Source organism: Caenorhabditis elegans, chromosome V (genome assembly GCF_000002985.6).
Source record: "Caenorhabditis elegans chromosome V".
Taxonomy (NCBI): domain Eukaryota; kingdom Metazoa; phylum Nematoda; class Chromadorea; order Rhabditida; family Rhabditidae; genus Caenorhabditis; species Caenorhabditis elegans.
In genome coordinates, this window is record NC_003283.11 from 15,928,911 (window position 1) to 15,942,219 (window position 13,309).

Consider the following 13,309-nt stretch of genomic DNA (forward strand, 5'->3'; position numbering starts at 1 on the left):
AAACTTAAAAGTAACTTTGCTTTTGTTGAAAAGTTATCATAATTTAAACCAAGATTGGGAACGCGGACATTTTCGAGTTTCAGCGAATACCTTTCAGTTTTTCAAATTTTTCTCAAGGAAAACATGTTTTAAAATTTACTTTAACAGAACATGTTTCTAATTATATTCAGGAAAAAATAAAACAAAAAAACCTATAAATTCAGCCAAAAAGCGGAAAAAATGTTAAAACTAGGTCATTCATTTGCGTTTCACACGCTTCATTCAGTTCCCACGCTTCGCTGGAGTCAGACTTTATGTCTTGTCTTTTGACTTTGATAAGACCAAGTAATAGGCAGAACAAGTACATCTCATAATGTTTTCCGTACATTACAAGATGTGAGCATTTTCAATTTCCTCCCTAGTCTGGCAACCGTCATTAGATAAAATCTTTGAGCAAGCAATATTACGTTTTATTTCACGAAATATGCTCACCATCGAAAGTTTCATAGGTATCAATGCTATTTTCTTTAATTGCATGTTTCGTAAACTACTTTATATTGTTCTCAATATTCTATTTCAAACGGATACCTGTAAATCAAGTTGGCGAGGATGACGAAGGAAAATTAGAACCTCAACAGATGGAGACTGACGACGATCAGGAGCTGGATACAGTGCTCAGCAGCAAGTTAGTTTCGAAGCATAGTTTTAATGGACCATGTTCATTTTTCAGTATATGTGTTCTAATTCCAAGGAAAAGAATACACGAAGCTTGGAGTTGGAATACTACACGTTAAAAACACTGATGGAAAATTCAGCGATGAAGGCAATAACTGTAGACGCAAAGGGGGAACGGATCCGGCTGACTTGTCCAACTTCGAGAACCGAAATGGCTACGATGATGATTCGATAATTTTGTTATTGTTATTTTGAATTCCATTTTTTGTTACTAATGTTTTCTTTTTGTTGTTTTGAAAAAATGTTAACTCACTTTGCTCTGTTAATGAATGTATTTTGGTTCAACTAATTCGCTTGAATGCTCAGAAGTTGCAGGGTTTAGTAGTTTTATTATCAGAAAGGAGAATCCACAATGTGCCCATTATTTATGTTCGCGATGCTCGCAAAATGCATCTCAAATTCGCGATGGACGCACAATGCGCGCGCAACGCGCATCATTTCCGGTTCCTTTTTCTCCCACTCGCGATCCACGCCAAAAACACTATGCGCGCATCGCATTTTAACTGTGATTTGATAAAATGTTTGAGCAAGCAATATTACGTTTTATTTCACGAAATATGCTCATCATCGAATGTTTCATAGGCCTATTATCGATGTTATTTTCTTTAATTGCATGTTTCATAAACTACTTTATATTGTTCTCAATATTCTATTTCAAACGGATACCTGTAAATCCAAATATGATACTCATCTATAGTAGATTTGGTATTGATGTAATTTATACGTATTCATCATTCATGGTAGTAACTTATATTTTGATAATGACACTTTCTACAAATTTGAGAATTAAAAATCTGATATTTCTTTTTGTTTGGACAACTACATCGATTAAAACCATGCGATCTATTCTTGCATTTTTGATCACAATTGAGAGAGTTATTGCCACATATTTTCCAGTTTTATTTTATAAATATCGGTGTAAAACTTCCACCATTATGATTTACACCAGTATTTTGATTTGTGGACTGATCAATCAATATGTACTTTTTGGATACTGTGGTAATGTTATAGATACACCATTACAGTGTAGTAGCTTCTTTTGCGCTATCAATAGTTGCTATTACTATTACTGGCTGACTTATGAAGAAGTGGTTAGTTTTTTAAATGGAATTTTCTCAGTGGCTCTATTGTTTCGATTTTTCATTTGGAATTTTCTCTCAAAGACCCCATCATCGAACCATAAAATTGCTAGAGTGAGTTTCAGCTTGAATTTGACATTTATTGTAGATTATACGATTCAGGCTACCCGCATTGCACTTCTCGACTTTTTCATCATACTCTTCTTCAATGTGATCCCTTCGTACACTTTTGCCCATAGCACCACTGTCAACGTTAAGACAATTGGATCATTGTCACTAGCTATAAAAACATTTGGATTTGTGATTGAAGGAATGTTAACATGTCGAGTTTTGTTTGGTGCAAAAAAAGTTTCTGCGAATGTTGTTGCACCAAATTCATAACAGTTTTTTTGGAGTTTTGTCTTTTAATTTTTATCTCCCAAGCAAAAATCCAGTTTTCAGCGAATAAACGTTTTATCGAGCAAAGTTTAATGTTTCACCGACTTCATAGAATTTTTTGTTTGAATGCTATGCTGACGCCCGCTATTCTTCCCGTCACTTTCAAAAGCCAAAATCGGAGAAGAAAAAAAACAAAACTTGCATACTTATTCAAAGGAGTATTGAAATATACTTTCCAGCCAAGCTCCAGTTTCTTTCAAAATATTTTATTTCATATTTGTACAAGACAGAATAACAACCGAGATCTTTTCTTGATCTTTTCTGAACAATTCTTTCGCCGCACTCCGATATTGTGAAGACATTGTGAAGACAATAACATAACAAGAAGTGTATAGCAGAATTAAAATTGATTATAAATCCAACAATCATACTCTGTAGTGTCAATTTAGGTTTATCATCACCCACTTGGGATATGATAAATTTTCCAACATAGGAGAATCCACGTGGTGCTGTAGCAATAACGAATGTAATGGTCATAAAAATCACGAGAGTCGTCGATCGATCCGAGCTGTTTTGGTTGGACACGCTTTTCATTAACTCTGTTGACTTCCTGGCTCTTCTCTTCTCGACTACCAATAATAAAGTTGCAATTGGTAGAATAATAGATGGGGTGAACTCGAATAAGAGTCCCTGTACAAATACATTGATTTCATAAATTCTTTCGTTGTCGAATATATGAGTTTCTTCTAAAATATACTGAACTTGATATGAATCTACGGAAAAGTTTGCACAGTTTGAAGGTAAGGTGGCCGGTATTACTGTTACTTGGAAATAGTCAAAGATCCAGAATGGAAGCATACAAAGAACAATGAAGAATACAATTCGGGATCCATATTTTGACTTGGTCAGCGAGTTCATTCTGAAATTTGATTACATTTTTTCAGTTGAATTTATCTGTTGTTACGACCTGCTACTCAGTGGATATTTAACCACTAAAACTCGTATAACAGCCATACCAACTGCAAACCATATTCCTAAATGAGCACCGAAGATATGGCCAGTTGGTGAACAAAAGTTAATAATAGCCATTAACAGATAGGAGCTTCGAGGAACACTGCAATGTTTCTATTACTCAGTTAAATCGTGCGGTGTCCAGCAGCAACCTATGATCCTCTGTTCTATTAATTTTTTTAAACGTACCACGACCCCCAATGACTTTGATAAAGCTGGTAAAACTTTGTTGCGGTGTGAAACATTTTGCAGTTCATCCGTATAAGATCAGATATAGCTATTCCAATAAGAAATATGTTAATCGTGAATTTTCGCATCGATTTGTTGTTCAAAACTGCCAAATGAAAAATGTTCGTGAAAACTCCAACGCCAGTTATTGAAAAAGTGGCGTACTCCATTTGGAAGTTCTGAACGAAGAAAAATACGAGAAAATGTAAGGTGAGAAGGGGTAAACTGAGAATACTGTAATGAGCTTTGAAAAATAAAATAAAAATGCTGAAGAACGCAAATATTTTCTAACATGAATACAAATTGTTTACAGCTAGTAATGAGCAATGACGTGTTAAGAATTTTGCAAAACTCAGATTTGTGAAACATCAGATCGGAACTCCCAATAGCAAAAACTGTGAACTTCCGGTTGAAAAGCTGTTTGTAAATTAATAATCAGAAATTTTTGATTATTTTCTTTCCATAGCCGCGATGAGAACAGGAATTGGAGTTCGTATAATTTTTCCCGAGAAAATATAATATAATTTTCGGAAATGAGTTCCTGGAAGCCCTGAAGTGGGCAAAAAAATTTTGGAAGGATTTTCGGCAAATCATATAAATTTGAGCAAAGATTTTTTAAAAAGATTTCTTCAGAAAAAATGTTTCATTGAACATACCTCAAAGTTGCCCAGTTTTACAAGATATAGTAAAATGGAAAGTGTCATCTAATGTAGTTGCTGAATTTTCGGAATGGGCGTATTTTAAAGGCTTTGAAATAAGGCACATCTCCCCCCCCCCCTGTTAAAAACATTTACAGTTTCATTACAGGTGGTAGGAATTAATTTATTCTGCCTTACTAATTTTGTTTGCCTAATCAGAATAACTTACTAACTTGGTTCCCTATTTCATTTATTTAATTTTCTTTTTCCTCGACGTTGTATTTTTGACTCACCAAACCCCACAAAAAATGGATTCTATTGAAATGTTTCCCGGATTCAGCGCTGAATCTATACAGTTTTGGTGTTCCGTTGGAAATATTATGGGCAGAATCTTCTTGGAAGCTTCTACGTAGACCATATTCATTTCGTGGTTCCAATGTTCGGTATAATCCTTGGCTTCCTGCATTTGATTGTGCTCACAAGAAAATCAATGAGAGCTTTGACTATAAATGTATTTTTGGCTGGAATATAAATGTATTTTTGGCTGGAACAGATCTTGTCAGGATGATTTGCATAATTGTAATCATTATTCCATTTTTTGATCTCCGATATTTAAGTTTAAGTCACTCTTCAGGCTGGTAAATTTTGTGTTTGAAAAAAATTCAAGCAAAAGTAATTACAGTTCATCTCCGAACTCGAGTCTGGCAGTTTTCAGCGGCAATCTTTCCTTGGCAACTGCGAGAACAGTAGAACAACTGTCTATATGGTTTGGCGTAATTATGGCAATTATTCGAGCTCTGGTCATCAAGTTTCCCACAAACGTTAGGTAAGAAATTCAGAAGTACTGCAAAATAAAAGCCTCTTTGTAAATTTCAAAACTCTAAAAACAAGGTAAATTAAAGCTTAAGAAGAAAGGCTTACGAGCATGTTTTTCCGTCAGATTTTCTCTCATATTTTTTGTGTCGAATCATGTTTTGAACGTGAAATTATGAAATTTCCGCTGAAATTATTTTTTAAATGAAAAATGAGATTTTCGTCCCAATCTAATAAAAAATGAATTTCACCACAACCAGTTTTTAAAAATTTTTCCGAAGTCCCTAAAACTACCCCGATGATGGATTTTTGCGTACTTCATTCGATTCTAAAGGTTTCTAAGCGTGGTCATTTTACGGGAAAAAACTGGCGGCAATTTACGCTCGCCAATTGCCCGATGTTGCCTCAAAAACACTTTAAAATATAGTCTGTGTGAAAAGCTCTGAGCTGCAAGAAACTGTCCAAAATTGTCATTTTCAGAATTAACGGCTTCATTCATGCAAAAAATAGTATCCACATTCTCATTATCACCACAATTCTTATAATCCCCTTCTGGATACCCCATTACTCACAAGAACTTGTCATGGAACCTGGAAGATGGATTCCTCTTTCGAATTGTCTTGTATTCTCGGAAAACTCGACCAAAATGCAATTTATTTTTGAAGAGACCACTATTTTTGGAAGCACTGAAGTTTATATTTATGCTCTTGTAATCGAGGGAGTTGTATTTCAATTAATTCCATCTATTATTCTTCCAATAGCAACTGTTGTGCTAATTTTTTATTTGAGGAAAACCAAGAAAACTTCAGTCTCAACAAAAAGCTTATCAAACCATAAAGACACAATTCGATCGATGAAACTTGTCACATTCATGACAATATCCTTTTTAATCTCAACTACTCCTCACGGGCTTATGTACGTTTTTGGACCTTTTCTAGTTGAGATACCAGTCATTTTGTAAGTTATGTGGCTAGCATAAACAATTTGAGAATGTTTATTTGATTTTCAGAATGATATACTCAAGATTTGGTCTGATATTGGTATTTTTAACAACTGTCAATGGAGTTGCCCACTTTTCCGTCTATTACTTCATGTCCTCTCGTTATCGTAAAATTGCGGCAAAACTATTCGGAAAAGCAAACAATTCTAATTCCACGTTCACCATACACTCCACGGGGACTCAAAATTTTAATTTATTTAAATAAGATATATGGTTCTGATTAAAAAAATCTTTTAGAAAAATACAATTTCTTATCTGAACTTAACTCAAATTTGGGGCATTAAAATTAAGGTGTTCTACTTAAAAACAGAGTGTCCAAGTATTTCCAATTGCGGAGAAAATACTTATAGTCTCGGAACTATATCACGGAAACTTTTCAGCTTTTCTTGAATTTATGTATTTGCTTTATTTAATGCAAATTATTTGGTGAAAATACTGCTGAAAATTTCTGACACCAAAACATGAATAATGATCAGAAGCTAATCAGCTAAAAAAAGAAAAACAAACAAGTAAAATTATACATCAAAACAGGTAGGTCTCGATCAGGAACAACACCACTAATTAAAAACATTCTGCGTATTAGGAATAACTTTCCCAGTTAGGAAGTAAATTTTTTATGTATTCAGTGTGTGCTTTAACAGAGAACAATAGTCTGAATTTTCAACACTAACAATAAGTTACTTTGAATTTACCCTAAGTTTTTTCTGGAATTTTTTTTCCATTATTTTTTTGAAATTTTCTGGTCCTTCTCCCAAAATATAAGTTTTTGTTTTCAAGTATGATCTTTCATTTAAAAGTTTTCATATCATTACTTATATATAAAAAAATACATGAGGGATGTTACAATTGTAGTTTGTAGTCTGTGACGTCACACTTGCAAGGTGTTTCCGGCTGTTGAAGGGATTGTGGGTTGGGGTTAGTGGTGGGATATGGTCGGGATACTGTAGTAGTACTGTAGGGGTACTGTAGGGTTACTGTAGGATTACTGTAGTTTTGGAAAAATTTACTTTTTGTCTTTTGAAGTGATATTGGTTTGAGGTTAGTGGTGGGATATGGTCGGGGTACTGTAGTAGTACTGTAGTAGTACTGTAGGAGTACTGTAGGATTACTGTATTTTTGAAAAAAATTGACTTTTCGTCTTTTGAAGTGATATTGCTTTGGGGTTAGTGTCGGGATATGGTTGGGGTACTGTAGTTGTACTGTAGAGGTAATCGGGAATTTTCTGGGAACCTTCAATTACTACATTGATCATGTTCACTTTTTTGCTCTGGTGCTTGGAACTTTTCTTGGAGCATTACATGTTATAGTACTCACCAGAAAGTGTATGAGAAAACTTAGTATTAATTTATTTTTGGCTGGAATTGCGATTGCTGACTGTAGCCGGTGCATATTTCTAGTAACTATTTTTGTTCCAAATATCAATCAACGTTATTTAAACGATGACTCATGGTAATTTATAATTTTTACACAGTTTTTGTTATTTGTAGTATATTCCGATAATTACAGTTCCCTGTCGAACTCGCCTCTGGTGATCTTTACCCATAATATTTCGGCATCATCGGCGAAAATTGCGGAAAACATTTCAGTTTGGTTTGGTGTTACTATCGCAGTCATTAGAACTCTTGTCATGAGAAATCCACTGAATAGCAGGTATACTATTATGCCGTCTTTTAGATTGAAACTTTTCAAATTTAGAATTACTTGCTTGACTGAAGCCAAATATGGCTCAAGAATCATCATATTAATTTCAATCGCTATGTTCCTATTGTGGACATTCAACTATTTAAGGCTAGATTCGGCAACAGTTGGAGGATGGCAACCACTTACTAATTGTTATAATTTTTCGGAAAATTCCACCAAAATTGTGCTTGTAAATGCACCAGGAGCGGAACTGCTTGGCAGCTTGGCATTAATCCCTTCGGTTGTTTTACCAATTTCCACTATTCGATTAGTAAATGATTTGAGAGAAGCCGAAAAAACTTCAAGTTGCACTAATAGCTCAGCAAGCAGCCGTAATACCCTGCGATCTATAAAACTAGCAACTTTTATGACAATATCACACAACCACACCGCATGGATTGATGTACATTATTGGGGTCTTCACCGCAAGTACGCCAGGTCTAAAGTAAGTTAATCGGAATCTACTTTAAAAAAAACATTGTCTTCATTACAGTATGATACTATTGAAAATTTTGATGCTGTTCAAATTTCTGACAACCCTCAACGGTATTTTCCACATTTTGATATGCTATTTTATGTCATCACAATATCGGAATACAGCAGACAAATTACTTGGAAGTCCACTGTTTAAATCTAAATTCTTTGTCCATTCGTCTTGAAAAAAATAAATATTAAAAACCAACTAGTTTAAATTTTAAATTCCTGACAAAACAATTCCGAATTCAAAACTTGTTATATTCAGTTACATTTTACTGATTCGTTGAAAATCACAAACAGGTTTATTAACAGCAACATTTGAATTTTCAGATTTCCATCCAATAGCGGTTATCACAACAGTTCGATATTGAGATGACATAAAAAAGCAAATGAGAAAGTGTAAAGTTCCATTGATTATCGATATTAGGACGAATATAGACTTGAGTTTGCCTAAGAAGTTTCTGAAAAAATATTTGTATCTATTTTTATTTTGAAATGTTGTAAAAAACTGGGAAATACTTACAATAACGCAAATGATTCCAGAACAATACACTCTGCAATATATAATATTCCCAGTGGAGCGGTAGATATTAAAAATGTGATTGTCACAAAAGTTACAAGCTTTGTTGATCGGTCTTTGCTTTTTGAAGTTTGAAAACATTGAGCTGCTGCCACTTTTCTCATTTTTCTCATTTCATAGAGTAGAACTATTGTGAAAAATGGGAGAAGTATTGATGGTGTCAATTTGAAAACTATTCCATCAATTAAAAGAGAAATCCTGTAGATCAGTTCGCCGAAACTAGTAAAATAAGCTTCGTAAGTAAGTTTGTCGGTATAATTTGCACATTCTGGAAGAATTTCATAGACTTCCGATACCGTTGTTGAAGGAACTGTGAATTCATAGATGAAATAACAAATGTTCAGAAAAAATACAGCGAGGAGAATCCGGATGCCATGTTGTGTAATTTTGAATGCTGAAAAAGTGTTCAATGTAAGATTTATGCAAAAGCCGCGCAGCCGACATTTAGCGAATGCTCGTTCGAATGCTTCGAATGCTACAAATACGACATGCTACGAGTTCGAAACTTTGCGCTATCAAAAATCAAGGATCTTTTAGCTCACCTTGCGTTTGTAGGGTACATGATGACAGCTGCTCTCAGAGTCGCCAAACTAACACCAAACCAGACTGCAAGCTTCTGCGACATACTAGAAACAGATGTAAAAATGCCATCTATTTTGTACTCAAAGTATGATTGAGGTGGTAAACTGGAAAAATCTTTTGATGTTTTAAAAAGTTAATTGGAAAGGTCTTACCAATCATCAGATACATTTGTCTTTGGCCCATAAGCTTTATAAAAATCAGGCGTCAAAATAACAAGAAATGAAAACATTTGAGAAAAATCACAAATCGCAATTCCTATCAAACATATATTAATTGTCAGTTGTCTCATAGAAAAAGCACTAGCAAATGGAAAATGTTCAGAATTACACCAATAATAGAAACTATGTATAAATATCACATAATTTGAATAAACGGAAACAAAACTGAGAATATTGTCAAGTTTACTAAGAAAAATATTATTATCAATATCATCAAAATTGTTAGCCATGGTTGTCCAAATATGAGCCAAGATTTTGACAGAAGAGAGTAGGTAATCCCGGTTCCGCGAGCGTGGGACAATTCCGCGAGCGTGGGACGAGCGTGGGACAATTGATAATAACTGTGTGTTATACCGAAAATATTTGCTGTCTGTAGATTCATTTTTGATCAAGATCTTGGAATAATTTCTCTTTTAGTCATGGAGATAAGTATAGGGAAAACAATGAATCAAATTTTATTCAAAAATTCACATAGTTATTGTATTAGTATTATTCTGTTTTTTTCTACATCCAATCATTTTTGTGACAGCTTTTCTGTAATGAGAGGACATGAAAAAGCACGATAGGAAGTGTATGAGTCCGTTGAGCAATGGCAAAATATCACAAATAAATTGGAACTTGGTTATGATCGATCTGAAATAAACTTATACATTTTTATGAAATTTTAAAAACAAAAATTCAGCTTTCCCACTAGATGTGGCCGAACCAAGTGCCTTTTTACTCATGCCTACACCGATGCCTAATGCCTGCCTACCTGGCTATGTACCTATCTCGTTCCACGCGCCTACCTCACGCTCTCATCAATATGCCTGCCTGACATGTCTGCAGAAATGCTTTCTGAGTGCTTTCCTCTTCATGCCCACCTCTCGCTTGGCTAATATTTAAAAAATAAATTCACTTCTCGAAGCAGCTAGAATCATTCAATAATTAAATTTTTCTGGTAACTTAAAGACAGTTCCTAAAATTAAATTCAGTTTTGAATAAATTTCGCTTACATTAATGAATCATAACCTTCATAAACATATTCAAATACTAGGATAATTTCGGTTGGTGCAGTTGACAATAAAAATATTACATTGAATAAAACAACCAGTTTTGTGAAACGTTCATTGCTATCCGAATTAGCTGAACTTCTTGTAGACGCTGATCTTCGCATTTTTTTCAGTTGATGAATTAACCAAACTGTAGCAAATGTTGTCATAAAAGATGGTATTACTCGAAACAGATATCCTTCAATACAAGATAATATGTAGTAATCGTATTTGGCTGGTACTATGATATATTCTTTGCACTTTGTGATTTTTGAAACTTTTTCACAATTCTGAGGCAGTGTCAAGGTTTGGAAAACTCGAACATTGTTGTATTGAATTTCGAGATATGCGAATGGGATGAGGGTGATACATATGAAGTAGATCAGTCGGATTCCGTGTTTCGTTTCGATAGTTTTTTGAACTCTGAAAACGAGGTTTGTGGTTAAAAATTTTTCCTGGTGTAAAAATACCTATGCACACAATTAAACATGCATTAAGTGTAGGGATTTAAAATTTATTTCAATATTTTGATGTTATAAAATCAAAAACTGGATTACAAACCTTGGACTTAATGGGCATTTGATAGCAATTAGTCTCAGAATAGACATGGCCACAACAATCCAAACAACAAGTTTTCCAGAAATTTTTGATAGAATTGAAAAACCAAGTTCCATAGACACAGTAAAATACGAGTAAGGTGGTATACTGTAAAAAGTTTATTTTGAACTTTTATTTTAAATTATTATTACCATTCTGAAGGAAGTATTGATTGTTGATAGGTGTAATAAAAACTTGGCAACGCAGTTACTATAACTAAAAATAATCTGAAGAAATCACAAATTGCAATTATAGTCATAAAAAAGTAAATTGTAAATGTTCTCAGAGCTGGTCGAGTAAGTACTGCAAAATGGAACAGGTTAAGAAAACCTCCAATAACAGCAATGAAAAAAGATATTTGAGTTTGATATACGATGAGAATTTCGTCTAAATTGTCGACAAACAAACTTCTAGACATTTTTGGTGATAGAAATATTCAAAATGAACATTTGCTTTGTTTTTTTTTAACTAAAAACAAGAAAACCTAAAGACATTTTGGTATTGTGATACTTTCTAATTAGTAACTGCCAAAAATTTTCAATCTCCATGACAAAGCTGTTTAGTGAATATTATTAGTGAATATTTTTTAGTGAATATTATTAGTGAATATTTTTTCTTAACAAACCTGAGTTGAATTGGAAAACTCAGACAACTGTCAAAAAACTTTTTTTTCTAAATTACACTTACTTACTCATAATGTAATTACTCCAAATCTGTAAAACGTATGACGGAGCAAATTAAATTAAAAGTTTGTTTTTGAATCTAAATTCAGAAAACCTATTTGAAGAATTAATTAATATTCAAGCATACTTACTATATTTACTATTTTATTCCAGCCATTTCATTATCAGCCAATTTCAGCGTTGTATCAGTACTTTTTCAGTAAAAAAAATTATTGAAGTTGACCAGCATTTTTTAGTTTTTGGTTAAACTTGAGCAAAAATTGGGTTAAACATTGGCAAAACTTGGATGATTCAGGCTGCACTAAAGTTTAACCGGTTTGAAACAAAATAAGAAAAGTTTGAGCCAAAGTTTGGCAAAAATTAAGTGAAACTTGGGTTAAACTTTGATGCAACCTGAATCCAAGTTTAGTCAAAGTCTTGCCAAACTTTTGCCCAAGTTCACCCAATTTCTGATCTAAGTTATTACTTTTTGGTCGAACTTGGGCAAGAAACTAGAGCCGAATGCAGAGTGTGTAGCATACCCGCACCAAAAGTGGTAACCATTGTGAAAATTTTACTTGAGATTTGTTGTTTAGGATCAGTGAATATGCATATTTAGGTTTAAAAAAATACTGATGCTTGCAGATTGAATTCACAGTTCAACTAAATTATTTGTTTTTAAAGAAATTAATGAAAAATATTTTGGGGTAGGTATGCTACAAAAGAACCCTTTTTTTCAAATTGAAACTTTACACATTTATTGAGCAGGTGTATGCATTCACATACATCATTATTACTATATATAAAGCGCTATTCCGTTTGTCTCTGACGTCACGGGTGACGTCACAACATTCAGCGCAAAAATTTAATTGAGAAATTTTGAGGCTACTTATGATGAATGCGCACCCGACATCGATCGAGGTACGCGATAAACCACTCGACACTTTCCGAAAACATTTTGGCGGGAATTCAAATTTTAATTATTTGAAATCATTTTGGCGGGAATTCAAATTTTAATTATTTGAAATCATTTTGGCGGGAATTCAAATTTTAATTATTTGAAATCATTTTGGCGGGAATTCAAATTTTAATTTTTCTAAAACATTTTGGCGGGAATTCAAATTTTAATTTTTTTAGGAATAATATTACTTGAGTTTTCGAAAAAAATCTGTTTTTTAGAATTGATTCTGTGACAACACACACTTATAAATAATTACGAGCATTATAATTTTGAGTCCTCTATTCACTGAACTACACGTTTTTAAAAAGAGAGGATAGATATGTCCAAAATTGAATTTTTTCTGCAAATATTACTTGAGTTTTCGAAAGAAATCTGTTTTTTAGAATTGATTCTGTGACAACACACACTTATAAATAATTACGAGCATTATAATTTTGAGTCCCTATCCACTGAACTACACGTTTTTAAAAAGAGAGAAAACTGTAGTTTTAGAAAAATAAACAATTTTTCGAAAACATTTTAGCGGGAATTCAAATTTAAATTTTCCGAAACCATTTTGACGGGAAATTCGAGAAAATTCTGGAATGTTCCAGAACCTTCTTGAAAATTTGGGAAAGTTCTGGAATCTTCTTGAATCATCAGAAAAATTGGGGAAAATTC

The 13,309-nt window shown here is 33.4% G+C and overlaps 3 protein-coding genes and 4 pseudogenes across 7 annotated transcripts; 4 read left to right on the forward strand and 3 right to left on the reverse strand.

Moving 5' to 3' along the window:
• Positions 1 to 488: 488 nt before the first annotated feature.
• T05G11.9 lies at positions 489 to 888 on the forward strand (annotated as a pseudogene). Its single transcript has 2 exons — positions 489 to 664; positions 710 to 888. Coding segments are annotated over exons 1-2 (355 nt in total).
• Positions 889 to 1,271: 383 nt separating this feature from the next.
• srbc-77 (Serpentine Receptor, class BC (Class B-like)) lies at positions 1,272 to 2,174 on the forward strand (the record flags this gene model as incomplete). The annotated part of the gene is made up of 2 exons (NM_001356767.1): positions 1,272 to 1,907; positions 1,956 to 2,174. 2 exons carry the CDS (start codon positions 1,272 to 1,274, stop codon positions 2,172 to 2,174), a joined length of 855 nt encoding a protein of 284 aa, NP_001343563.1.
• Positions 2,175 to 2,381: 207 nt separating this feature from the next.
• srw-26 (G-protein coupled receptors family 1 profile domain-containing protein) lies at positions 2,382 to 3,580 on the reverse strand (the record flags this gene model as incomplete). The annotated part of the gene is made up of 3 exons (NM_001322599.1): positions 2,382 to 3,090; positions 3,139 to 3,285; positions 3,372 to 3,580. The coding sequence occupies 3 exons, from the start codon at positions 3,578 to 3,580 to the stop codon at positions 2,382 to 2,384; spliced, it is 1,065 nt and encodes a 354-aa protein (NP_001309436.1).
• Positions 3,581 to 4,356: 776 nt separating this feature from the next.
• Positions 4,357 to 6,066, forward strand: srw-27 (annotated as a pseudogene). The gene is made up of 4 exons: positions 4,357 to 4,582; positions 4,731 to 4,874; positions 5,342 to 5,818; positions 5,871 to 6,066. Coding segments are annotated over exons 1-4 (1,043 nt in total).
• Positions 6,067 to 7,037: 971 nt separating this feature from the next.
• Positions 7,038 to 8,200, forward strand: srw-28 (annotated as a pseudogene). The gene has a single exon. A coding segment is annotated over exon 1 (1,163 nt).
• Positions 8,201 to 8,283: 83 nt separating this feature from the next.
• On the reverse strand, positions 8,284 to 9,628 carry srw-52 (annotated as a pseudogene). Its single transcript has 4 exons — positions 9,333 to 9,628; positions 9,141 to 9,284; positions 8,542 to 8,992; positions 8,284 to 8,479 (listed from the first exon to the last, which is right to left on the reverse strand). Coding segments are annotated over exons 1-4 (1,087 nt in total).
• Positions 9,629 to 9,865: 237 nt separating this feature from the next.
• On the reverse strand, positions 9,866 to 11,444 carry srw-55 (G-protein coupled receptors family 1 profile domain-containing protein; the record flags this gene model as incomplete). Its single annotated transcript, NM_074592.2, has 4 exons — positions 9,866 to 10,031; positions 10,394 to 10,852; positions 10,991 to 11,134; positions 11,179 to 11,444. 4 exons carry the CDS (start codon positions 11,442 to 11,444, stop codon positions 9,866 to 9,868), a joined length of 1,035 nt encoding a protein of 344 aa, NP_506993.2.
• Positions 11,445 to 13,309: the final 1,865 nt, after the last annotated feature.